The 23,285-nt window shown below is 52.5% G+C and overlaps 2 protein-coding genes and 1 long non-coding RNA gene across 3 annotated transcripts; 1 reads left to right on the forward strand and 2 right to left on the reverse strand.

The window, feature by feature from the left end:
* The first annotated feature begins 104 nt into the window (after window positions 1-104).
* On the forward strand, window positions 105-5,599 carry TMEM208 (transmembrane protein 208). The gene is made up of 6 exons (XM_027466328.3): window positions 105-182; window positions 286-381; window positions 471-530; window positions 633-769; window positions 4,018-4,102; window positions 5,143-5,599. Exons 1-6 carry the CDS (start codon window positions 177-179, stop codon window positions 5,278-5,280), a joined length of 522 nt encoding a protein of 173 aa, XP_027322129.1. The 5' UTR covers window positions 105-176; the 3' UTR covers window positions 5,281-5,599.
* Window positions 5,600-6,287: 688 nt separating this feature from the next.
* Window positions 6,288-23,172, reverse strand: MATCAP1 (microtubule associated tyrosine carboxypeptidase 1). Its single transcript, XM_027466325.3, has 6 exons — window positions 22,473-23,172; window positions 18,001-18,144; window positions 9,120-9,252; window positions 8,596-8,901; window positions 7,906-8,003; window positions 6,288-7,091 (listed from the first exon to the last, which is right to left on the reverse strand). The coding sequence occupies exons 1-6, from the start codon at window positions 22,944-22,946 to the stop codon at window positions 6,927-6,929; spliced, it is 1,320 nt and encodes a 439-aa protein (XP_027322126.3). The 5' UTR covers window positions 22,947-23,172; the 3' UTR covers window positions 6,288-6,926.
* Window positions 10,921-17,994, reverse strand: LOC110351762 (uncharacterized). Its single transcript, XR_005268882.2, has 3 exons — window positions 14,242-17,994; window positions 14,043-14,141; window positions 10,921-11,766 (listed from the first exon to the last, which is right to left on the reverse strand). It is a non-coding gene; the product is annotated as an uncharacterized lncRNA (long non-coding RNA).
* Window positions 23,173-23,285: the final 113 nt, after the last annotated feature.

Raw genomic sequence — 23,285 nt, forward strand, 5'->3', positions numbered from 1 at the left:
GTGGCAATGGGGCTGCAGTTAAACCTTCCTAGGCTGGAAGTGGCCCTAGGAGCAGTGCAGGTTGCTCTGAAGGCCACACTCGCCGCCTCCATGAGGAGGAGCCGAGGAGCTGAGGCGGGGCCCGAGGCCCTGCCCCGTCCCTCCCCCGTCCCTCCCCGGCGGCGCAGCGCGGAGCCATGGCGGTGAGCGGCGGGGCCGGGCTGAGGTGGAGGGGGGGGGGGGAAGGGTGAAAGCGGGGAAACGGGGTCCGGGCGAGGCCGCTGAGCGCCTCTCTCGGCTCCACAGCCCAAGGGCAAGGCGGGCACCAAGGGCAAGAAGCAGATCCTGGAGGAGAACCGGCAGACGCTGCGCTTCTACCTCCGCATCATCCTGGGCGCCTCGGTGAGTGAGCGCGGCCGGGGCCGGGCTAGGGCCCAACGCCGGGCTTGGGGCTGGGGCTGGGGCTGACGCCGCCATCGCTCTCCCCTCAGGCTGTGTACGCCGTGGTCAACCTCGTCATCTTCTACCCCGCCGCCTCCGCATGGACCTGGGTGAGCATCGGGCACTCAGGGCCCTGCTTGGGGCCCTAATGCTGCTCCTCCTTGTCCCCCGTCACCCCCAGCGCTGCCCGACCGCCTCTTTGCTCCTTGCAGCTCGCCTTCGTCTTCAGCTGCGTGGTCTACGGCACCAGCTACCGCTCCATGAACTCCATGGCCAAGCCGTCTTTCGCAGACGATGGCAGCCTCGCCGACGGGGGGATTGACCTGAATATGGAGCAGGGGATGGCAGAGTGAGTGTCCGCGCCGCGCCGTGCAGGTGAGCAGGAGCTGCTGCCTGAGCGCGCTCGCAGGGCGCCGGGTGGGGAGCCGGCAGCCTCCAGCCTTTCTTCCCCAAAATGAGCCCGATCTCAGCCTCGGTAGCTGAGAGCTTGGCCCGGTCAGGAGCCGCCACGTGGGCTTGGAACCGCAGGCAGCCATCCGTCCGTCTGTCCGTCCTTAGGGCCTTGCCTCAGTGCCGACGTGCGCAGGTAGGAGATCCCCCAGGAGATCCCACAGCAGATCTCACAGGAGATCCCACAGCAGATCCCACAGGAGATCCAGCTCAGCTGGAGCAGCCTAAATCTTCCTTCAGGAAGAGGCAGCACTGACTCCGTGCCCACTTTTTGCAGCATGCGGTGAAAGTTTATTTTTTATAAACCACCACTGCAGGTAGTGCCTGACAGGGCAGAAGGGTGCACGCTGCCAGGTGCCCCGTCCTGGCTGCAAACTGCTGGTGTCTTGATCTGTTCTAATTTGGTTGTTTCTGTACTAAAAAAACAGCCCAGCATCTTAACTCCTTGCACCACCTTGGCCCTTTTGCCTTCTGTACTTGTGCTTTACCTACATCTTTCTCTAGACACTGCAGAGTGCCTGTTCAGTGTTAGGGGTGACACAACTCCCTTTCCCTTGATTAAGGAACATGCAACAGTAATTCTTGCAAAGCGATGTTAAATAAAATAGGGAGATAACACTACAGAAGCAGTAGAAATACTTTCTAAATTTCCATGTTTGCCAACAGTGAGCCCCAAGCTAGTTTTAGAACATTGTAAGGCAATTTTGGACTCTCCAGCTTTAGCTCTTTGTCCTCCCTGCCCTCAGCTTCCATCTGTAGGTTCTGTCTTTTTTGGGGTACTTCAGTGTGTATTTAGTGAGGTGTCTGGGGTTCTCAGCCCCTTCCCTCCAATGTCCTTGTGGTTGGTATGATTTTAGCTTTATGTCTGTCTTTCACGTGCTGTTGGAGTTGTGAAGAAAGGCAGTGGGGCTCTGTGTCCAGTAGAAGAACCGTAATCCAACCTAGGCAGGGGAGAGAGGTAGAGGAGGAGGCAGGCAGGCAGTTTGGGGTGGATTAGCTGTGTTGGACTGGGGAGCAGGACTGCAGGCTGAGCATTGCTGGTTTGTGTGGTCCTCTCAGCAGTGTCCAGGTCTCTTGCTTCAGCTTCTTACCTGATGTCAAGGTGTAATAGTCCTGCCCAGGGAGGCAGCTCGTTTTCATGTCAAGCAACCTCTTGCTGGAAGGGCCACGTTTTGCTTTTTTTTTAAACAGAAGTCTCATTTCTCCAGCCAGCAGATGAATAGGGACATTATTAGCAGGCAGACTGACTTATGCAGCACAGAACCAGTTCTCTCTGCACATGATGAACTCCCATCTGCTGTGGTTTTGCTTCTTGACTAGTGAATTTTCTACATGCAGCTACAGTGACACAAATGTCCAGTGTAGGAGACTCCATCACAGGGATAATGCAGACAGAAAAAGAGGGAATTATTTCTAGGACAACTTGCGAGATGGTTGCTTTACACTGTGTTCATCCCTTAGTAACTTCTTGCTTGTCAGCTGAGTGTTTTTCTCCTGTTTTACACTTGCCATTTCTTTTGGCTCTCTTGAGTAATTCTAAAAGCACAAAATATAAAACTAAAGCACAGAATAATGGTGCAGGGAGTTGCAGGTGTCTTGGAGAGCTGGGTTCAGTGTGGGAGGTCTCCCTGCATGACCTCTGGTGATGCACTGAATTTCTGAACCTCAGTATCCCATCACAGCACTGTTGGTGGTTGATTCTGCAGTGTCTTGAGTGCTTGGTGTCCCATCGTAATCCAACTGACGAATACCTAACGTCACTTTGTTTTGCACTGTGCTGCCCAGCACGAGACAAGCTAATGCATTACCACTGCACTTGCTGTTGTTTTCTTGACTCCATTCTTGGATGTGACTCGAGTGCTTCTTACTCCAGCAGATTATCACAGAATCACAGACTGGTTGAGGCTGTCGAAGGGACCTCTGGAGGTGATCTGGTCCAGCCCCTCATCCAGCAGGGTCCTTCAGAGCAGGGTGCCCAGGACTGTGTCCAGGCAGCTTTTGAATATCTCCAGTGATGACTCCACAACTTCTCTGTGCCAGTGTTCCGTCACCCACACAGCACAGAAGTGCTTCCTGATGTTCAGAGGGAACCTCCTGTGCTCCAGCTTGTGCCCACTGCCTCTTGTCCTGTCCCCTGCCTGGCTCTGTCTTCTCTGCACCCTCCCTTCAGGTATTTAAGTACACCGATGAGATCCCCCTGAGCCTTCTCAGCAGTGCCCTCCTCACTCCCTTTTCCCTCTCCGTTGGGATTGAGACCACCACTTGGGCTCCCATGCCCTTAACCACTGCCTTCAGAGCTCACACGTGGGATGTTGGATCCCTTCACAACATCCTGCATCCAGCCCAGCAGGCAGCAAGCCCCCCTGCTTGATAGGTCAGGTCTCCAGGTGGGTGCCTCTGTCCTCTGCAGCAGGTGCTTGCCTGTGCAGCATCCCCCTTGATGATGACTGATTCTTCCTGGTGGTCTTGTGTGGTTTAGGGTGAGGTTTGTTTGCTGGTAGGGACATCCGGCCCCTCTTCAGTGCTGGCGGTGGTGAACCTGTTTTGGAGGTGTAAGCCCTTAGGTGGGGCAGGAGCTTTCCTGGTGGCGCCAGAAGTTACCAGCTTCCATCCTTCCCCTTCTCCAGAGGTTGTGCTGACCTCTGGACACTGCCTGCTTCTCTGCTGCAGTTGTGGTCTGAGGCTCTTCAAGCTGTGATACAGACGAGATCCCATCCATCTTCTTCTCGTGAATTCTCATTCGATCAATTCCCATCTCTTCTTCTCTGGTGGTGCGCAGCCTGCTCGCTTCTCCTAGATCTTCATTTGGTGGCACACCTCCTTCAGGACAGGGGGTCCTTGCAGGGCCATGTCCTGGCGTCAGAGGCAGGCTCAAGGCGCTCCCTGCAGCCCAGGACCTGGCGGGCTGTGTCCACCACCCACAGCTCTGTGGTGAAGCGTCCACTCTCGCAGGGAGCTGCTCCAGGAGTGTTTTTTACCTGCTCCAAGAGTGTTTTTTTCATCCTGACACGCTGCTGAACCTCGGCTCCCCCAGAGGGTGGTGGTGGAGCAATGAGCAGCTTGTTCCTGTCCGTCACCGCTCTCAGCGCTGCCTCGGGCTGGTGGGGCTGGAACCGAGGGGCTCACGTTTTGCTTTTCTTCCCTCAGGCACCTCAAGGATGTGATCCTGCTGACAGCTATGGTCCAAGTGCTGAGCTGCTTCTCGCTCTACGTCTGGTACTTCTGGCTCTTGGTAAGCCCTGCAGTTGTTCTTGTTGCTCTCAGTTGTCATCAGAACTGAGGACATCATTTATCCATTCCGTTTCAAAGTGTCCTGTTTCAGGCTGAAACTGCTGATAGTTATTTTTATTTTCATCAAACATTGTAAAAGTACGAGGGAAAGAAATCCCGATCCCTCTGGCTGAACTTTGTAGTAAATTGTGCAAAGCCTGACCTTGGCCTTTCTCTCTGGTCCTGTGAAACACCAACAGGAAGCATGAGGCAGATTAAAGCCTTCATTGTGCATAGAGCTATTTTCTCTGCCTTTCTGTGACTGTGACAAACAGGCTGTGTTTCTTGTTTGGTTTTCTCAGTCATTCTCCAGCACTGACTGAGGCTGGGAACTGCTGCACCCCATGCCATTTGGTAGATTAAACTCTGCAGGCTTTGCTCCCCGTTAACATACCAGGTGCTTTCTACTGCTGGACCATTTCTCATGTGCCTCCAGCTAAAGCTGCTTTTACAAAAGGCTAAAAAAATCTCCAAGCAATTAGAGCAACTGTGGTGGTGGTTTTTTTTTTTTGTTTTCATTTTTTTTTCTGAGTATATCTCATGAGGATGCATAACGCAGTCTTGGGATAGTAGAAAGTTATCTGCTTTCCTTACTCCCAAGTTTCCTTCTAGCTGGCTCTGGCAGGGGGCAGCCTAGGCCCTGACTACCCCGGACACCATATGGGTCATGTTTTTTCATTCAGAGAAATGTGTTTTTGCTTCCGAAGGAGGGAGAAGCAGAACGTCTGGGAAGCTCGCTCTTTCTGGGTAATTCAGAACTGATGCTGGGATTTCCATACATGAAGTCTGAGTGCTGTGATCCCAGAGATGTATGCAAGGTCCTAAATCATATGAAATCAGGCCACATCTTTTGGGTGCTTGCCGCTGCCTTTGATGTCAGTGCATCTGACCCAGCCTGTAGATATTTTCCAGCTCCTTCAGCTTCCCCTGTAGGACCAGCCGGCCTGAGCTGCCCAAGCTGCCTCCGCAGTGCCTGAGTTTGCTGCCACGTGTGTTTTGCAGGCTCCGGGGCGTGCTCTCTACCTCCTGTGGGTGAACATCCTGGGGCCCTGGTTTACAGCCGAGTCTTCGGCCGCCAGTCAGGAACCGAACGAGAAGAAGCAGCGCCGACAAGAACGCCGCCAGATGAAGCGCTTTTAGCCCAGGCCGGGGAGATGGATTAATGCTGTCTCTCATCTCCATGCTGTTATTTCATCAGGGATGCGACAGAAACCAATCCGAAACCATCACAGTACCTATGTTGCCCTCTGTCACTGCTGCCATTCCACGATGAAGGCTGCAAGAGACTTCCCTTGGTTGGTTTCTTAGTGCCAGTCGAGGCCTTGCTCCTCGTGATGACAAGGCGGGGGGTTATGCTGGGATGTGTAAATACCTTTCTAAAGCAGTGCTGTATCGCGTTCGAGGGTGGGGATTGCAATGCTGGAGGAAATATTATATTAAAGAGCAGAGTCTAATTGGCCATGCTGGTCGTGTGTTCATGCAGGGGTGCTCACAGAGGGGAGAGGTTAAAAATGCCAGCATATTCTTGGAGGCCAGGACCCCGAGAATATGGAACCAAATATCTGGAAGCAAAATCCCGCCAGCTCAGTTTTCTCATCCCTTCCCACACCTGCTCCGTGCTGTCCTGCCTGCTGCAGTATCAGCAGCCTGCAGAGGGGCCTCAGCTGCCCTGGGAGACTGGGAGTGTCCAGAGCAGCTGGAGTGCTGTGAACTGAGCTTGCAGCCAAACTTGGAGCTCTTGGGATTGAGCCTGGGCTCTCTGGAGAGATTGGCCTGTGCTACCTTTAGGGAAGCTCAGTGGGATGAAAAGCTCCAGCTAACAAACGCAAAAAAAAAAAATCCTTTTTTCTTTTTTTCTTCTTGCCTTAAAAACTCCCCTGGATGGCTTAGCTGGGGTGCTGTGACTGTGGCAGAGATCCCACATTAGAAACCACGTATGGCTCAGGGCAACGCCTGCTGTTGCCTGCTTTGATTTACTCGTGCTGTCCCTGCTCATTAGGGGGTTTTACACCCTGGTGACCCCTTCCTGCTCCTGACGCACCAGCTCAGAAACATGCAGCTTTGCCCATGTGAGCAAGCTGTGTTAGCAGGGGTGCCAGCCAGGCTTTCGCACTCGCTGCGATCCATAACATTTTGCCAACACGTAGTTTCCATTACATGTTTTTTATTACACCTTTTTTTTCATAACATCAAGCCAGCTCCCCGCCCCGAGTCCTCCAGTGCCTTGATGCCAGGCAGTGGCTGGATTTGGGGTGCGCAATAATGACTTTATATGGGTCTGCATGGGCTGCTGGGACAGGGCAGATACCTAGGAGCAGGGAGAGCAGGGGTTGTTTGAGGGAATTGAAGTATCTCCTGCTGCCAGGGAGGGCATGAGGGGAGCTGGGAACATCCCCTGGCACCCTGAGGACCCTCCCATGCTCTCCCCATTGCAACCAGCCCAGCGCAGCCTCCTGCTGCGGGACTGGTGCAGCTCCCAGGCTCTGCCCTGGCTCTCTCCAAACCCTTGTCTCCCCAAAACCACGCAGAGCGGCACGGCGCTCCCCAAAATGCACGGAGCTGGGCGGGGGGAGGACAATCAACAACAACCACACTGACCATCTCGGCTGCGCTACCCTGCGCAGCGGTACATGCACGTTGGCCTCCCGGATGGAAGCCCAAGCTGTGCTGTCTCCTCCAGGCAAGGACTGGCTCGACAGCCCCAATAAATACCGAATAAATAGGGCCAGCAGCAGCAGCCAGGTGCTGGCAGGCTGCGCTGAGACACGCGGGGTGCCCGGTGCCGCTCAGTCGGGCAGCAGCTCCTCCAGCTCCTGCTCGTTCAGCTGGTTGGTGGTGACGATGTGGTCGAGCTGCTTCATGTACCGCTCCAGGTCCTGCATGAAGTGGGGGATGCGGGCCTTCTCCAGCACCCCAAATTTCTTCAGGCGGTTCACATCTTCGTAGGAGACCTGATGGGAAGAAAGGAGAGGGCAGGTCAGTGGGTGCCAATGAAAGGTTTCTGTCCCCCTGTGACCTTTCTGCCTGCCCAGCTGGGGTTTCCACCCTCATCTTGCCCAAATCCCCCCCCAGCCTGTGGGGAGGCACCAGGTGAGAGGAATTACAAGGACGAGTTTGTGGTTTTGGTCTTTTTGTTGTTATTCTAGGGACAAGTAATGATGCTGAGCTTATATGTGCTAGCATATTTAATAACAACAACAAAAAACCAACCAACCAAAAAACATATGTAAAATAAGATGTAATGGCTTTGAGACCCCAGCCCCCCACCAGTGTCTCAATGTGGGTACACAAAATCCATCGCTGGTTGCAATTGCAGAGCAGCCTATCTGATGTTTCTGTGGTTTTCCCTAAATCAGAAAAGCCATACTCTCCAGGATGCACTCTCTGAGCAGAGGGAAGAGACCCATGGAAGGTTCCCAGAGCAGCTTAACCCAGTGGATCCATCTCCAGCCTCTCCCCAAAGGTGTCCCATGGAGGAGGACAGATTGTCCCAGCCGTCCTTGTGTCTTTAGAGCTCCCACAGCCTTTCTGTGTTAGCTGGAGACCCTTAAGTACACAGAAATACAAAGAGCTGAATGCCTTCCAGCCAAGGTTGAAGCTCATTTCTGTTGTATGGAGGGAAGCTGAGACCACATCTGAAACAGTCTCATCCTATTCCCCCAAGAAAAACCCATATTTGCTCTCCCCAGGATAGCAGTCCTGGCTGCCCCAAACCAGAAAACCCCTTCCTGGTGCGGTGCTCGAGCTGCTGCCCCGTGCTGTCACCTTTCCAAGGGCAGCCAGCAAAGGGAAGTCGATGGTCTGCCGATGTCGCAGGATGCGGAGAATCCCGTCCAGGTACACCTGGTCCTTACTGAAGCAGCCTGGAAAAGAAGGAAGTGTGATCAGGAGCTTGCCCCAGGATAAGCCTTATCCTCCTGGGTGTGATGGAAGGAAAGGCCCAAGGGATGAGCAGAGCCAGCACTGGGGACTCGTGCTGAGAAGCCTCCACCTTGGGAAAGAAGGGAAGGCAGCAGAGCCTCTCACAGGGACACTCACCATTCCTTGAGATTATATATATATTTTTTAATACAAGAATCTAAATACACCCCCTAAAAAATGCTCTCTTTCTCCTGTGGCTCCCTGGGAGCTTGTACAAGCTGCTCTGCCCAGGCCTACTGAACTGGGATGATCTCTCAGGCCTCCCCAGGCTGCCCCATCCACCCCTGCCTGACTCTGAGCAGCCGGAGAGGTGATGGGGCTGTCCTGCGTGCAAAACTGCCACAAAGATAAGCGTAAACCCATGTGAAAGCAGAGCTGGGGATGAGACGGGAGCAGAGCCACCGCTTTAAAGGACGTTCTGGCTGTGAGCCTGGTGATGGTAAAGCCGCCCAGCACCAAAACACGCTTGTTTGAGTGAATAATAATAATAAAAAACTTCCAAAAATGGAAGGCTTCATGCTCCCCGAGCTCTACCTGGCTGCGAGGTGTCGGTCTGGCCTCGCTTGGCCCTCACGCAGTATTCCCACCGCACACTGGCGTCCTGGACGTACTGCTCCAGGTCCTGGAACAGGGCGGAGAAGGAGAGGCGGCTGGCCCGCTCGATGGTGTAGTAGAGCAGGGCCGCACGCCAGAGGAAGGGCTGCTTGCGGAACAGGACGCTGTGCAGGCTGGCCAAGCCTTCCTCCGTGGGGTTGGCGGGCTTCAGGCTGTACTGCTTGCGGCCCTCCGAGCTGTGCCAGGGCTGGCGGGTGTTGTTCACCCCGCGGATGTAGTGGGTGCCTGGGTGGGGTGGGGGACAAAAGCGAGCATCGTCAGCCAGGGACAATTTGGTGACCAAAAGCTTAACCCCATCGTGTTCATCCTGCCTGCTTCTCCCAGCCCCAAGGCCGTGATGCTGATGAGCATCACGGCCTTGGGGCTGGGAGAAGCAAGGCCATCGGGGGATGCTCTGCCTCCTCCCTGCTCACGGTCCCCGTCGCTGCCCCGGCCCCGCTGACCTATTTCGTGGCGCAGCATGCCCTCCAGCCAGTACTGCCGGGCTCCGGCCAGGTTGATGGCCAGCGTCGGGCGGCTGTCCTCCACCATCATCACGGCCTGGGACAGGAGGTCGTCGGTGAGCTGCACCACCACCTGTGTGGGAGGGAGAAGGAGGCAAGAGGCTGTTAGCAAGCCTCCCCGACACACAGCCTGGGACTGCTGGATGATGGTTTGGGTCATGCTTTAAAGTGTCCAGAGAAAACATGCTAAAACTGTTCTGGTCCAGAAAGGAGGTATGTCAAAACTTTAGGTACCGGGGGGCTCTCTGGACTTGATGAGAAATGGGCAACCTCTCTAGGTGACCCTGCTTGAGCAGGGGGCTGCACTAGATGACCCCCAGAGGTCCCTTTCCAACCATCCTGTGATTCAGTGACTGTGAAATGCTTGCCCTAACCAATCTTGGCAATACTCCTGTACCCTGGGAAAGCCACGGCCAATTCCTGGGCAGGGAGAGAGGGGACACACATGGCGGGAGGAACAGCTAATCCCCCTGCAAAGAGATGTAGCAGGATGGGCCTGGACCCCAACATGAAATAGCTCCTCTAGCCTTACTACAGCCACGGACTCTGAGCAGGCTGTGCTGGAGCTGGCTGCCCTGGCCAGCACATCCCCAGCACCCCTCCTGCTGCAGGCAGCTCCCTGCAGGCTGCAGGACCAAGGGCCACATGCGGCTTTCCATCTTCAACCACCACCTCCCACGGGTAGAGCAATGCCCAGCCAGTCCCCAACCAAAAGATGGCTAACCTCCCTAAACCCCCTCTGGTGACACTGGGATTTTCCTCCCTCCATCAGCAGCAGCTGTGGAGACTGGTGCAGTTTGTGGCCCAGTTAACCCTCAGCATTTTACTTGTGATAAACTGCCCAAGATCAGGCAAGCAGCGTGTCCTGAAGCCTCTCTCTCCTCACCCCTGCTAGCCCAGACCAGGCCTGCAAGCCACAGGAGTGGGAGAAGCACGTTTTCCAGTACAATGCAATGTGAAACAAAGCACAACGAGCACCAGCTTTGCCACTTTGCCCCAACAGAGCTATTTCATTGCCCCCTTTCCTTCAGCACTACACACACAGCAATGGGAACGTCTCACAGGGCCTTAACTGCTGTGTTGTGGGTCCAACCTCTACAGCACCCACCAAAAATATCCCACAAGGGAACCTGGCTCCATTTTCACACCTTCATCTCCTTTATATTCTCCCTTTTAAGGCTTCGAGAGAAGAGTAACAAGGACAGATCCATCCAACATACCCGCAGCACGAGCTGCCAGCCACACACATGGTAGTCAGGCTTCCTACTTGGGCACTTGCCAGCTGCAATCCTCAGCAGGACAGGTAAATATACAGAAAGAAATGGCTATTTTGGGAAACCTGGACATTGTGCATGATGGAACCAAGACAGCTACTCACATCCAACATCAGTGCTCTCAGACCCATCCACGAGTGGGATCCTGCATCGCCCAGCAAGAGGAAGAACCAAACCCCATTAAGCCAAGCCTACAGGACTATGGGCACATACTACAGGCACATACCATTTGTATCTCAAAAATCCATCTGCCACACACGTATGAACTCTAAAATCAGTTATTTCACGGTTGAAACTTTTCAGGATGAAAAGCAGAAACCTGTCAACATCACACTCCTGAGCAAGAATTGCCTCTCAGCTTCTCGTCTTTCACTGCCAAACTGCTAGCATAGCCCAAACCGATGCACACACATACTACTACACTACAGTTCTTTTTTTTTTTAAAGAAAGAGAGCAGACTGAATCAGTTTGTTTTAAACCCAGATTTATTATCGTGTTAAAGCCAGAAGTGCTTCATAACAGAGCAGAATCTACTACTGTGCGAATTAACAGCATAAAAGACTTATAACACAATCAACTGGATTAAAATATACAACTACAGAAAACACAGAGAAAAGACTTGCAAATTTACTTTTAACGTAGGAGCATTCTTGAGCTTTATTTCTGTTCCAGTAAACAATTCAAAATAAATAGAAATTGCACTTCTGCTGCTCTTTCCTGCACCCAGCCAGCACGCAGAGGTCACCGCTCTGGACCTTGTCCTCAGGCACAAGTCCTGACCTGGTACCTTGGTGAGCTGGGTCCTGCAGATTTTAGGAGATGCAGCTGAAAACCAGAGGCAGCTTCACTGTAAGCAGAAATAAGGAGGCACATATGAGCCAAACTTTGGTATTATTTTAACCAATTCCCATCTTTTATGTCGGCTTGGTGTGACAGGAATGCAACCAAGACATCCTGCGTTGCAATCCCAAATACAGCTAGCTGAAATCCTGGAACCTGGGAGGGGAAGGGAAGAGACAAGGGGCAGAGCTTAAAGTAAAAGGAATGCATTTTGTTGTCACAGCACTCTTCCTGCTCCCTTGAAGTCATTGCTGTGTTCTTCAGCACAGAACTGGTGCCTGAACTCCTCTCAGAGTCCCGTGTCCCCCAGGCTTTGCTGTTTGACCTACAGCTTCTACGAAGAGCACAGGACGATGTGTTGTGCCAGCTTGTGGGTTTCAACTACAAGAAAACCAGCTAGCACACGATGCTCAGCTGGCTGGGACAGGCCAGGCAAGGTCCACATCTTGCTGTCTTGTCACTCTTAATTGCCCCTACAGGGAAAAAGAACACAAGGGGGTTGGAATTTGGGTACTAGAAAATCCTGGGTAGATACAGAAAAAAAACATATTTTCCCCTAGGGTAAATGCTCTCTCTTACCTCTGTTTTTCCCCAGTCTATTTAAAATAATAATAAAAATAATTCACTGAGTTCTCTGTTTTTCTCCATTTTCCAATTGTCCATCCTTGACCACTCAACACCAAACTCCACAAGGACAACACCACGCATTCAGTGGTTTTCCAGGGCTCCTCTAAGCTCTGCACCAGTGGGAGCTGCTTCACTGGGATTATCCCAGCTGGTGATTTCTGGGAGGTGGCTGCTGCTCACTTGGCATCCCCTGAGCAGTTCAAGTTTCAATAGTTCAAAAGCTAACTGTGAAAACAACTCTGTAACAGATTCCATGCAAATGACAGCAATATTGCATAAACCTGGGAGTCTAACAACACCGATCAAGTTACAGAGGTCAATGCTCCGTGCAGATCATCGCCGCCGTTGTGACAACACCCAGCCCTCCCTTCCTGCCTGCACTGGCACCGAAGAAAACCAGCCAGGCTTCATGATAACCTGAGCTGTCCATGGACAATATTGGGGAATGCCATGCTGAAGAATGTAACCTGGGCCAGGGGAGTCCCTCTTCAGACAAGGGGAAAATGCTTCGCGTGTAGGCCCGAGGTATCACCAGGCCCTGATGGCACAGGCCTTCAGTGCTGAAGCCTGATGATCTGCTGACACAGTCACGCATTCAACAAGGGCCTTGGCAAAAAAGGATTAAATCTAGCCACACTGCAAGGCAAGCACTGCCCATCAGTCTTTGGTATCGTGTCTGATAAACAGGAGGCAGATGGAGCAGTTCAAAGCCATCTGTTTTCCTTCCCTCTTCCTATCTGACACCCACCAAGGTGAGCAAGGAGAACAGAACCAACTGCTGGAAAATAAAAGGTGGCTGAGAATGTGATGCTCTATGCAGAAACCAGGTCTAGATGCCTAGTGACACAAGCACTTTTGGGGTAATCCAGTAAGAATTAAAAGGAAGAAAGCACAATGTGCACTCCCTCAGCACAATGTGCATCAAGGAAAAATCCAAGCAAGAACATCCCTGAATGTTTAGAGGAAGAATTCAAGTCAAAAGCAGCAGTTGTGACTTTTTATTTTTCTTCTCTCATGGTCAAGAAAAGGTAAAAACAACACAGAACAGCAACACTGAACCCAACTATATGAAAAGGAAACCATTTCTGTACAAGAGCTAGATGACATCAAGTAAATTGATTAGGATGCAGATTCAGGACAAAGAAACATCAGTAAACTGTGCACCCTGCTTTGGGGGGTTTACAATGGTTCAAAACTGGTCAGATGAATGGAAGGGGTTTTGCACACACCAACACCTGACTCAGGAAGACACTGGTCTGCAGTGGCTAAAGGCCATGTGACATTCAGGGGAAAATGGATGAAGGTCTCCTAAGCAGGAGGTAAGAGAAAACAGCGTTGGGCAGAGGAACAAAACCACCGAAGGAAGAAAGCAGACTGCTGTGAGGGCTGAAAAAGAGGGTCAGTGACCACCTGAAGGATGAGGAGCCCTGCAGCCAAGGGGACAGCTGCACATCATAGTCCACATGTGAGCGCCAACAACATGGTCTCATGGATGCATGCAGGGCGGTTGGGGCACACCACAATTTGAAGACAGGCAAAAATTTGCCTTGTAATTCCTTGATCATCCTTTTTTAGGAAAGCCTGATGACTTTTTAGAGGCGTTTAATAAAGTCAGGTTCTGCAGAGAAATTACACTGGACAGCCCATATCCATGATGGGCAGCATCACTCTCCTTATTTCAGGACCCCCATTTTGCCTAGGCACAGATCCTGTGAGAACAGATTACAGCTGCAGCCAAAGTCTTATTCCTGGGGCAGAAGGGCCAGCTCTCCAGATCTGTGATTTCTCCCGTTTTGACCAGTATTCACCGCTCAGGCCTGAATTCCAAGCACAATCTCCAGCACATCCTTGTGGGCCACGAAGCTGTCTGCGCGGTTTGTGGGTGTAACGACAGAGAAAAGAGCTCGTCCCCAAAAACTGTGGGAGGAAGCAGGGGCTGCTGATGGAGCCAAAGCCTCTCAGCAGCTCTGCAGCACTGACAGCAGGGTGTCTGCTCAGTGCTGGCAGGTTGGGGTGGGATGGGGCAGGGCGAGCACTGCTGGCAGGCCCTGGGGATGTGCTAGCCAGCAGCACTAAAACGAAGGACATTTCACAGTGGCGTGGACGACTGCGTAATACTTACCAACAGAGCCAAAGGTTACTTTGGTGCGAACTGGGAGCAGCTGGGACATCCAGGACAACTGTAAGGAGGCCTCCGAGCTCCGGCAGCATCACCTCAGCCCTGAGGCAGAACACAACCACAACAGCTTCAGAACCTGCAGCTTGGACCCGGCCACAGAAACTCTCAAATACACAAAGTTAATTGTGGTGCAAATACTTACCTGTAAACATGCTCCCTGGCGTGCTGGACACTGGTCTCCTGCCTTCATCACAGCTCAGCCCGTCCCTCTGCACCTCGAGTGCCAGGGATGGGCGCGGGGGTGTGAGGGGAGCACTCTGCACTGACACCACCCTGGCAGCTAACGCCACTGGCCCTGCCTTTCGCAGGCTGCTCAGATCGATGGAGCACCAGAGCGAGGTGAACCTCCTTTCCTACTGCACACCCAAACAATCATCCTCCTTGCCAGTTTTGGAAAGACTCCTCTAGATGTTGCGCAAGGGTTTGTCCTGGGGCTTCGCTCGGGCCAGGCAGCTCTATTTTAGCATCCCCCCGAGGGCTGTTTGCTTGCTAATTAGCTGGGAAGAGAAGCAGCGCAAGTTTCGACTTCGTGTTTCTGGTTGATGCAGGGGTTGGAGCTGAAGGTCTGGAGTTGCGCCGCAGCCAGGCCAGGCAGAGGAAGCAGCAGCCATGCTTGCACACCCACAGCCCCTCGCGAACACTTTGGCCCCACCAGACACAAGCTTTTGATGGCATTTTCCTCAGCTGCAGGCCAACAGCCCAAGCTGCGTGCCCAGCTCCCAAATATGCAGCACCTCGTGGTTTTGGGGCAGGCCCCAGTGCTGAGGAAGCCTCTGCAGCACAGAGAAAAGCTCCTAGGGCAGTTTGACAAGTCACAGCAGCACCGCATAGCCCGGGTCTGTGCTCTTCCACGTCTGATGGGGTTGGAACTGGATGAACTTTAAGGTCCCTTCCAAACCAAGCTGTTCTGATTCTTTGACTGGGGAGGCACCGCAAGGCTGAGACCTGTACCAGGAAAACCCGTACTGAGCCCTGCGGGGTGGCGGTGCCTCCTGCATCCTGCCAGAGCGATGCTCTGCAGCCAAGGCGACGGGGAAACCGCAGGGTGCTCGCAGCTGGGTGACCTGCGGGGCCCCACGAGCAGAGTTTCTTTTTTCTTTTAAAAAAGAAACTCCTTATGATTAGTGTGCAAGGTGAAACTGGCAACAGAAAAGCAAACAGCGCTACCGAGCAGACAGGGTGCAGCACACAGAAGTCAGGCAATACAGACACAGGCAGCAGGGAGGGGAGGGAGGTAGATGGCTCCGTGAAACCACTCTGTGCCTCGACAGGGTGTGAAATCATGAGCGATGCGGCAGCGACAGGAGTTCCAGCACGTTTTTGTCCCATTCCAGGAGCAACGTTTCACAACACTTGCTGTGCAGGAACAGGTGAAACACTTCCCTCTTCCCTTCCCCAGGGAAATTCAGCACGATTTGTAGTGACTGGTAATGCACAAGCCAATGCTTGAATGGTTTTACAAGTGCTTATCAGAAGTTTCAGAATAAATGAGCCATGTACCTTGCACTCCGATGTGCAAACATAATAATTGAACTCTTAGTTCCCCTGAACAAAGGGAAAATTAAACAGGGCTGGCAGAAAGTCAGTCATAGCGCTAATATTTAAGAAAAGATGTTTTTCTGCCCAGATGGAGAAATTTGTTTTAGATTAGCAGAGAGGAACGTAATAGCTGAATTTAATCAATTAATAAAATTAAGAGAGAGAACATAAACAGGTGTTTATAAGTTAAGATTCGAGAACAAAGTATGATTCTTTTTGTAAAGACACATTGTTGGCTGACAGGTAATCCCTGGGGGGCAAGGAAACTTCTGCAGAAGTGAAAGGTGTAAAGACTTCAGTTCTGTTTGTTTGTTTTGTCATTTGGGTTTTCAATACAAAACAAACAAAACCCCAAAGCTAAACAAACAAAACCAACCCCCAAACCACTGCCTGCTACCAGCCTAGCATGTACAGAGAACAGGGGCTGAGGAGGACGTTGGTACCACATCCACATCCCAGGGACACCTCCGGGGACCTCCGAGCAAGCCAAGTGGAGCTGGAGGAGGAACTTCACCTGAACCCTGCACTGCTGCCAAGAGGCGAGGAAGCCTCCTACACCAGCTAGCACTCGGGCATGCTGACTGTGCCTCCTTGTGTCCTACAGCCAAAGGCAACTCTGCAAGCAAAAAGCAAAGCAAGGCCCAGAAATACCTCTCACCGCTCGGCCCTGCAGCCGTGGAAGTGTTTCGCACACATCTTGCAGGCAGGAAGAGGAGAAAGCCCCTTAAACGAAGCCACGGGGCATCCCTCCTCCCCGTGCATGTCCAGCTGCCAGGAAACACTCTTGGAAGAGACAAATCCTTAAGCTCCTCGCCCTGCTTTATAATCCCTGTGAGCTCGGTGTTAAAGGAGAGCAGGTTTCCAACCACGCAACTGTGACAGCAGCATCAGGAGGACAAGGAGCAGGCAGAGACCACTGGGTGAGGTGAACATACACAGGTACATTTTGTTTTCAGCTTTTCACCAAGACTTTGAGATGAGGGAGAAAGGGACAGAGCCCCTGGCAGAGCAGGAACCAAGAGGTAAACAAGATGAAAGGAAGGAACTTGTCTTTTCACTGCTTATTTAAGTGCCTGAGATTTTTGGCTTAGTTTCTTGCAATTCCACTGTTACAGAGCAGCAGGGGTTTTGTTTTCTTTGGAAGGGGGCAGGTTATTTGGCTAACTTCAGGAAGCCAGTTGAAAATCCCTCCTGCCTCACCAGACCTAGGTCTGCGCCCAGCGGGCACTGTCAGAAAGCAGCACAGCGTGTGCAGCAAGGAGCAGCAAGAGGTGCTGAACTTTCCACCCTCCTTCCCACGCAGCTGAATCACCCCCAGTAATACCTCAGCGAGGTATTTGCCACTCTGAAAGCCTCAGCTTGGAGTTTCAAAGCGCCATAACCCAGCACATCCCAGAGAACAGCAGGAAATCTCTCCCCCATCTCTGCTTTTGAACATGTGAATGAACCCAGCTGTCGGAGATTTCTGCCATACCACCGCTAGCAGAAATAGGTTATTCTTCCCAACGGTAATTGATGCCTTATGGAGGCAGCAAAATACTCCCCACCCTGTGTGCCTGGCCATGTGGCCAAGCAGCAGCTCCGCTGTCTCTCAAGCATAAAAGGGAGATATTTCGGGAATGAGAAATCAAGGGAAACTGGGGGGAGGAGGAGGGACACAACTAGCACCTGCTCCCCAACTCCAGGATGCCAGGAGCCAAGCCAGAGATGGAAGGAAGCCACAGTTCAGAGTAGAAAAGCAGAGCGATTTACTGCAAGGTGGAAGAGAAAGGTAGACCTGCTCCCCTTCGCTCCTTCCTGCTCCAAACCCTGCTCTTCCTCGAGGCCAGGTTCAGGAGCACGCTGCCCCTCCCAGCTTTCCAAAAGCTGCACAAAACACCCGGCCCTCAGCTTGCATCAGGCAACGGCCAGGCTAAAAAAAATCCTGTAGTTGTCCACATTTGCCCAACCCACCTCCAGAGTCTTACGCAGTGGTGGCCTTTGCTGGGAGCCCTAAATAGCCTGAAGAAGCTCCTCAGAATGAGTCCAGCATCTCCAGAAGTGACACAGCAATGCAGAGGACTGCTGAAAACCTTCGTGAAATCTTTTTGCAAACAAAATTGCCACCAAGTTTGTTTACTGCATACTGCACTACAAACTCAGGTCTCAGATACTACTTTAACTCCTGCCCCGAGACACAGGTTTCCCAAGCTTCTCTCCCCTGGTGAGTAGGGTTTTTTTTTTTACAGGTCCTCTGTACCCAAAACACCTCTTAATTGGACTGTTATCAGAATCGATGCTTTGCTGAACAAAAGCACTGGTGAAAAATAAAATATTTTGCACATTTATTTTACAACTGATAAAAAACAAGGGCGATGATTACCTCTCCCACGCAGCCTTCCTTCTGCATGTACTTTCGGATAACAGACCAGATCTGGCATTTGCTCAGCAGTCTCCCACCAGTGGCAACTTCGAAGCTCTCGTAGGTCCCATACTTCTCCAGGACAGCATGGATGATCCTAATCGCCTGTCACACACACATACAAACAAGATATCAGGCAAAACATCCTCTCTGCTCTCAAGTACCTTTTCCACAGCACCAGAACTCCCAGGTGTACCAAAACGCAGCTGAAGAAATCCCTGAGAAAGGATTCAAACAACTGCAAAGTGTCAAGAGCCAGCGAGGTGAGATATTTTTGTGCTACCTAACAGAAGAGTAAGGCTAGGACATCTCGAGAATAGGCAAGTACCAGGACAGATCGATACGTGACACTGCCAGCACATTCTGTCTGTGTTTTATTGTTTCAGAAATCCTCACAAGTGTCTATTTTGGGAATCGGGCAAAGCAGAACCGAAACAGCCTTACCGTATGCAGCATGCCGCTTCTAGATGTTAAAGCCATGATTACTTTAATCTTTCCTGCTTTCGCTTCCTCTTTGAAACTTTAGTGTTTGCAAATTTATTAACTTGCTTATTAGTTGCTTATTGCAACACTGGGCTGAATTCAGGAACTCACAGCATGGAAGGCACCTGATAGAGCACAGCTCCTGGCACAAGATATCTTCTGGCCTGGCATAAAAGTAGCAAGTATGAAAACAGGGCTCATGACTGGAGTTGCAGAAGAGTGAGCTGTAAGAAGTACGAATCTTTGTTGCCCTCTGCCATATCAGGGCAACAAAATTCATATAAATCAGCTGCAGAGTTTTTAAAAAGGAGGTGGGGAAGTTAAAATCACTGCAGCAGCTCAGGCTGTTTGCTCTTCACCAGCTACCACATCTGCTTTGCAGAACTTCTGTAGAAACGACAATTTCGACAAAGCACTCAGGACACAAAAGGGTCAGGACCGCAAATGCAAACTGTCAGCAGAGGAGCACGCCATGCAGCAAAGCCTCCACAATGAGCATTTCTCTTGGCTGCAATGCTGCTTCCTCTTCTTCAGGCAGGGTCTCAACACAACCGGTCTAATGGAAGAACAGCATCTTAGTAAGAGCAGCATCTGCTATTTTATTAGCACTAATATTCATGGACCATCTATACAAACATTTATTAGTCTGTTTCTTCCCCAGAAAGTGAGTTTGCATTGTCAATTTCAAGCAATGACTCTCTCTAGCCTATTAACGCATATTTCACTTACTGCAAGAGGGATAAGTTAAGCTGATCACTGGTATTTTACAGGCTGGAAATGATTGTGGTGCTAGCATTCAGTGCACCTGGGCTGACGGCATGAACAGCCAGGTCGGGGACCAGGAGGATGTGTGGCTTCCACAGAGGATTAAAAGCACGGTTATGTACTAACCAACAAATTGGCATTCACACCTGGATCAGACCAGATCAGTTCCAGATTTTCCTTCCCTGAACAATATCCCCTAAGCAGCTAAATTTCATTCTCAGTTCACTTATTCTGTCTTTCCAGGAGCAGCTTTTGTTTGTTTAAATTGTTCCACTTCTGTGATTTTCTTCTTGAATTCCCCCCTCTTTTCTCTCCACCTTGCCACCTCTGCTGAAGATGAGGGACGACAGCTCACTACGGCGTGCCATGGCTCCAGAAGCCCTGCTGCTCCACAACCTTTGCTCCCTACCTGAAGGTCACTTGCTTCTAACAGCTAACATTTAACCCCTCCTTTCAGGAGCTCAGTGACCACAACCTTCTCTGCAAGCCCTTTCGCTGCTGCTCAGCCCCATCCCAAGCCATGCACTCGGGGCCTGAAGACCAAAAGCACGAGGCAAAGAGGAACTGGGCACAGATGGTGCACAAAGAGCACATTCTGCGCCGACTTTCAGACAGGTCACAGACAGCAGAATTCCTAAGACACCACATTTGCTTGTCTGAGAAGCTGCTGAGCACCACGTCAGCCCTTCCTGCCCAGACAGTGTCCTGGCTGCCTCTCAGGGCAGGAGCTTGTCACCAGCTCAGCCCACAAGCACGCTCACCACCACGTGTCGGGGGGCAGCAGGCACTCAGGTGGGGTCCAAGCCCTGCCTCGATTCTGTTCCCAATCCTTCAACAAACTGGGTTGCCAACACACAGACTTCTTGCTCTCTAGGAGGACCCTTCCGATTTACTCAATTTCTATGAAAAACAAGCAAGCAAAAACCACACCCAAGCAAACAAAAAGCCCACAATGCCTGTGCAGAGCAGCTGATTCAGCAGAACTGGAGGGGTCATTCATTTCAAAAGATGAAAAGTAAGAACAGGGAGCTGATTTTGGTTTGCACTGAGATGTTAACTTAGAAAAAAAAAAACAAACACACAACTAATTTAAGCTCCATGACTAATGCAGGTTTTTTAAAAGACATTTGTTAGCTGCCTAGAAAAAAAGTCTCCCAAAATAAAAGGACTGAAAGGAGGCAACTGCAGCGTACCAGCAAAGGACCACTGACACCAGTGCTGCCGGATTCCCATTCATCTCCTCTTTAACTGAGCACTCACCTCCACAAGGCTTTCCCATCCAAATCACAGAATTTAAATGTTAGCTCTCAACATGACTGGTGCGTGCTGTGCTTTTTCCAGGAGGCAGAAAAGCCTCCGTTCTCCCAAGACACATCACACAGGCATCAGAGAACTTGTAGAGATAGAGAGAAATATTTAACACTAATATCTCTTGCAATGAGTGCAAGAACCAGGATGAGAACATTCCCACCATTTATGAAGACCTTCATTCAAAGGAATGCACAGACACAAATACATTCAATTATTCATATTGTACGTCAACTGCACTCAAAGAGGGGAAGTAGCTCTGAACAATTCCATTTACTGCATTAATCAGAGAATAAATAAATAAATAAATAAATACAACCACCACTCAAATGCAGGAAGGGACAAAAGAAATCACTGAAAAGCCACCAGCAAGGTCATTACAGGAATCAGACTGCCTCCCCCGAAATAAGCACTGCTGGCACCAGTGTCACTGGGGCAGAGGTGCAGCAGGAACAGCACAGGAGATGGCTCACTGCTTAGAAAGTTGTTTACTGAAAGGGACTGAGCAGCCCAGATAACATCCAACTGGAGATGCAGAAGCACGAGGTGATGTGATTGCTGCACACCAAAGTGAAAACAAGTACTCTCTTCTCATCTCTGCAATACAAGAACAAGTAAGTGGTCAAAACCCAAGAAAATAAGCAGTCAAGAAGCTGCTCTTTGAAACACTGCAGGAAAACTCCCAACCAAGTGGTGCAAAGAAGCAGCTCTTGTGTCCCAGTCTGACGGTTACTTATGACAGGGATTTTTCCTCTTCCTCTGAAGCAACTAAGATGGTCATCACTGCAAACAAGCCTTTCCTACACCAGTGTGATATCCTGGCCCGTACCAAGATGGGTCTCTAAAGGCTCCACATGGCCTCAGCAAAGAGTGAGCAGGACTTTTAACGTGCATGAGTTCGAGCATGGTGCATCCCCGTTTGCTGTGTGCACTGCTTACTTGGACAAAATAAAGAGTGCCCTCAGCCAGCAGTGACGTGTTACGGGTGCTGTGCAGGACAACCTTGAGGTTTTCCAGGAAACAAACCAGACACAGCCACCAGGGCACACAGGCTGGGGGCTGCTTCGAAGGCAAGCCAACCTCGTGCTGCAGCTCCTCGCCCCTTGTTTCTAACCCAAAAGTGCCAGGTGCACTCACAGAGCACCAGCTCCGAACCACGGCTGCACACCTGCAGGCAGCGTGAGGCTCAGAGCGTGGACCAGCCCCAGGAGGGGCCATCCCCCAGGTATTGTTGGTAAAAGTGGAGTATTTAACTAAGGGAGAGCTTAGATGGGGATGGGGCATCCACAACTTCTCTGGGCAACCCATTCCAGTGCCTCACAGCAATAATTTCTTCCACGTGTCTACTCTAAACCTACCCTCTTTTCATGTAAAGCCGTTACTCCTTGTCCCATCACCACACACCCATGACACAAAGTCCCTCCCCAGCTCTCCTGCAGCTCCCTTTAGGGGCTGGCAGGCTGTTGTAGGGTCTCCCTGGAGTCTTTCCTTCTCCAGGCTGAACACCCCCAGCTCTCCCAGCATCTCCCCCCAGGAGAGGTGCCGCTGCCTCCTGCCCATCCCCGTGGCCTCCTCGGGACCCTCTCCACCAGCTCCACGTCCCGGTGCCGGGGGTCCTGGAGCTGAAGGTGGGCTCTCAGGTCACCAACACCTCAACCCTTGGATTCCTCCCCGCGTGGCCTTCCTCCAGGGGCTGGAGGAAGAGGAGGAGCGCGCAGCCCTTGGCGTAACCCAGCACACCCGAGCGGACCGGAGCGCCCCGGGGGGATGCTCCCACCGCCCAAACGGAGGCGCCGGCCTTAGAAAACGGGGAAAGCTCCGGGGGAGAGCCCCCAACTCAAGGCTCACCGTGCACCGAGCCGGCAGACCGGGCTCACCTGGGCCACGAAGCGGTCGGAGGCGGCGCGGTATTTATCCAGCACGGCTTCGGGCACCGGCTCTGCGTACTCGAACTGCGGGTCGTAGGCGAAGCGGGCCCGGAAAAACCTCTCCCGTTCGGCCTCCACGTTGAGCGGCCGCAGGGCTACGAGCAAGCAGGGGCTCCTCCGTCCCCCCCCGCCTCCCCCGCCGCCCTCCTCGCCCCGCGGCCGCCCGATGTGGGGCAGCGAAGCGGCGGAGCGCATCCTGCCCCCGCTCCCGGTGCAAGCGCCGCCGCCTCGCCGCGTCCCGGCGCCGCTCTCCGACAGCCTCCGGCTCCCCCTCGGGTACCGGGCCGAGCATCCCGCTGCCTGTCGAGGCGGTGGGGACGGGCAGGAGGAGCACGGCCGGGAACCATCGCGCTCCGGCAGCTCGCCCAGCACGGCGCCGCCCTGCCCGCTCGCCGCCGCCGCCGCCCCCGGGTCCAGCACCATCTCCTCCAGCTCGGCGGCACCGGAGGCTGCAGGAGCGGAGCAGCCGCGATCGGAGCCGCTCGGCCAGCCCCCCAGGCACCGCCCAGCCCCCGCTGGAAGGAACGGGGACGGCCCCGGGAGGGGGCAGGCAGGAAGATGGCGCCTGCCGGTGCCCCCCCCCTCCGCCCCCGGTACCGGAGCGGAGCCGCCTCCGTGCCCGGCGCTGCGACCCGCTTGGTTTTTCTCCGGGTGGAAGCCGCTGGGGAAGCGAAGCTGCCCGAGGATGGCAGATTTTGGGGACAAAGGCGTGCCCGGTTGGACCGGGTGGCTTTGCTGAATGCTGTCTCCCCAGGGTGCTGT

The sequence above is a fragment of the Anas platyrhynchos genome, chromosome 12 (assembly GCF_047663525.1).
Source record: "Anas platyrhynchos isolate ZD024472 breed Pekin duck chromosome 12, IASCAAS_PekinDuck_T2T, whole genome shotgun sequence".
Taxonomy (NCBI): Eukaryota; Metazoa; Chordata; class Aves; order Anseriformes; family Anatidae; genus Anas; species Anas platyrhynchos.

Bases quoted from the DNA above. Each gene is read 5' to 3' on its own strand.
- TMEM208 (XM_027466328.3), top strand. The intron at 382-470 runs GTGAGTGAGCGC...CTCTCCCCTCAG, and splicing joins GCATCATCCTGGGCGCCTCG to GCTGTGTACGCCGTGGTCAA. The intron at 531-632 runs GTGAGCATCGGG...TGCTCCTTGCAG, and splicing joins CCGCCTCCGCATGGACCTGG to CTCGCCTTCGTCTTCAGCTG.
- MATCAP1 (XM_027466325.3), bottom strand. From the start codon at position 22,946: ATGGTGCTGGACCCGGGGGCGGCGGCGGCGGCGAGCGGGCAGGGCGGC. The intron at 8,902-9,119 runs GTCAGCGGGGCC...CACCCCACCCAG, and splicing joins CATGCTGCGCCACGAAATAG to GCACCCACTACATCCGCGGG. The intron at 7,092-7,905 runs GTGACAGCACGG...TCTTCCCATCAG, and splicing joins TGCTGGCTGCCCTTGGAAAG to GTCTCCTACGAAGATGTGAA.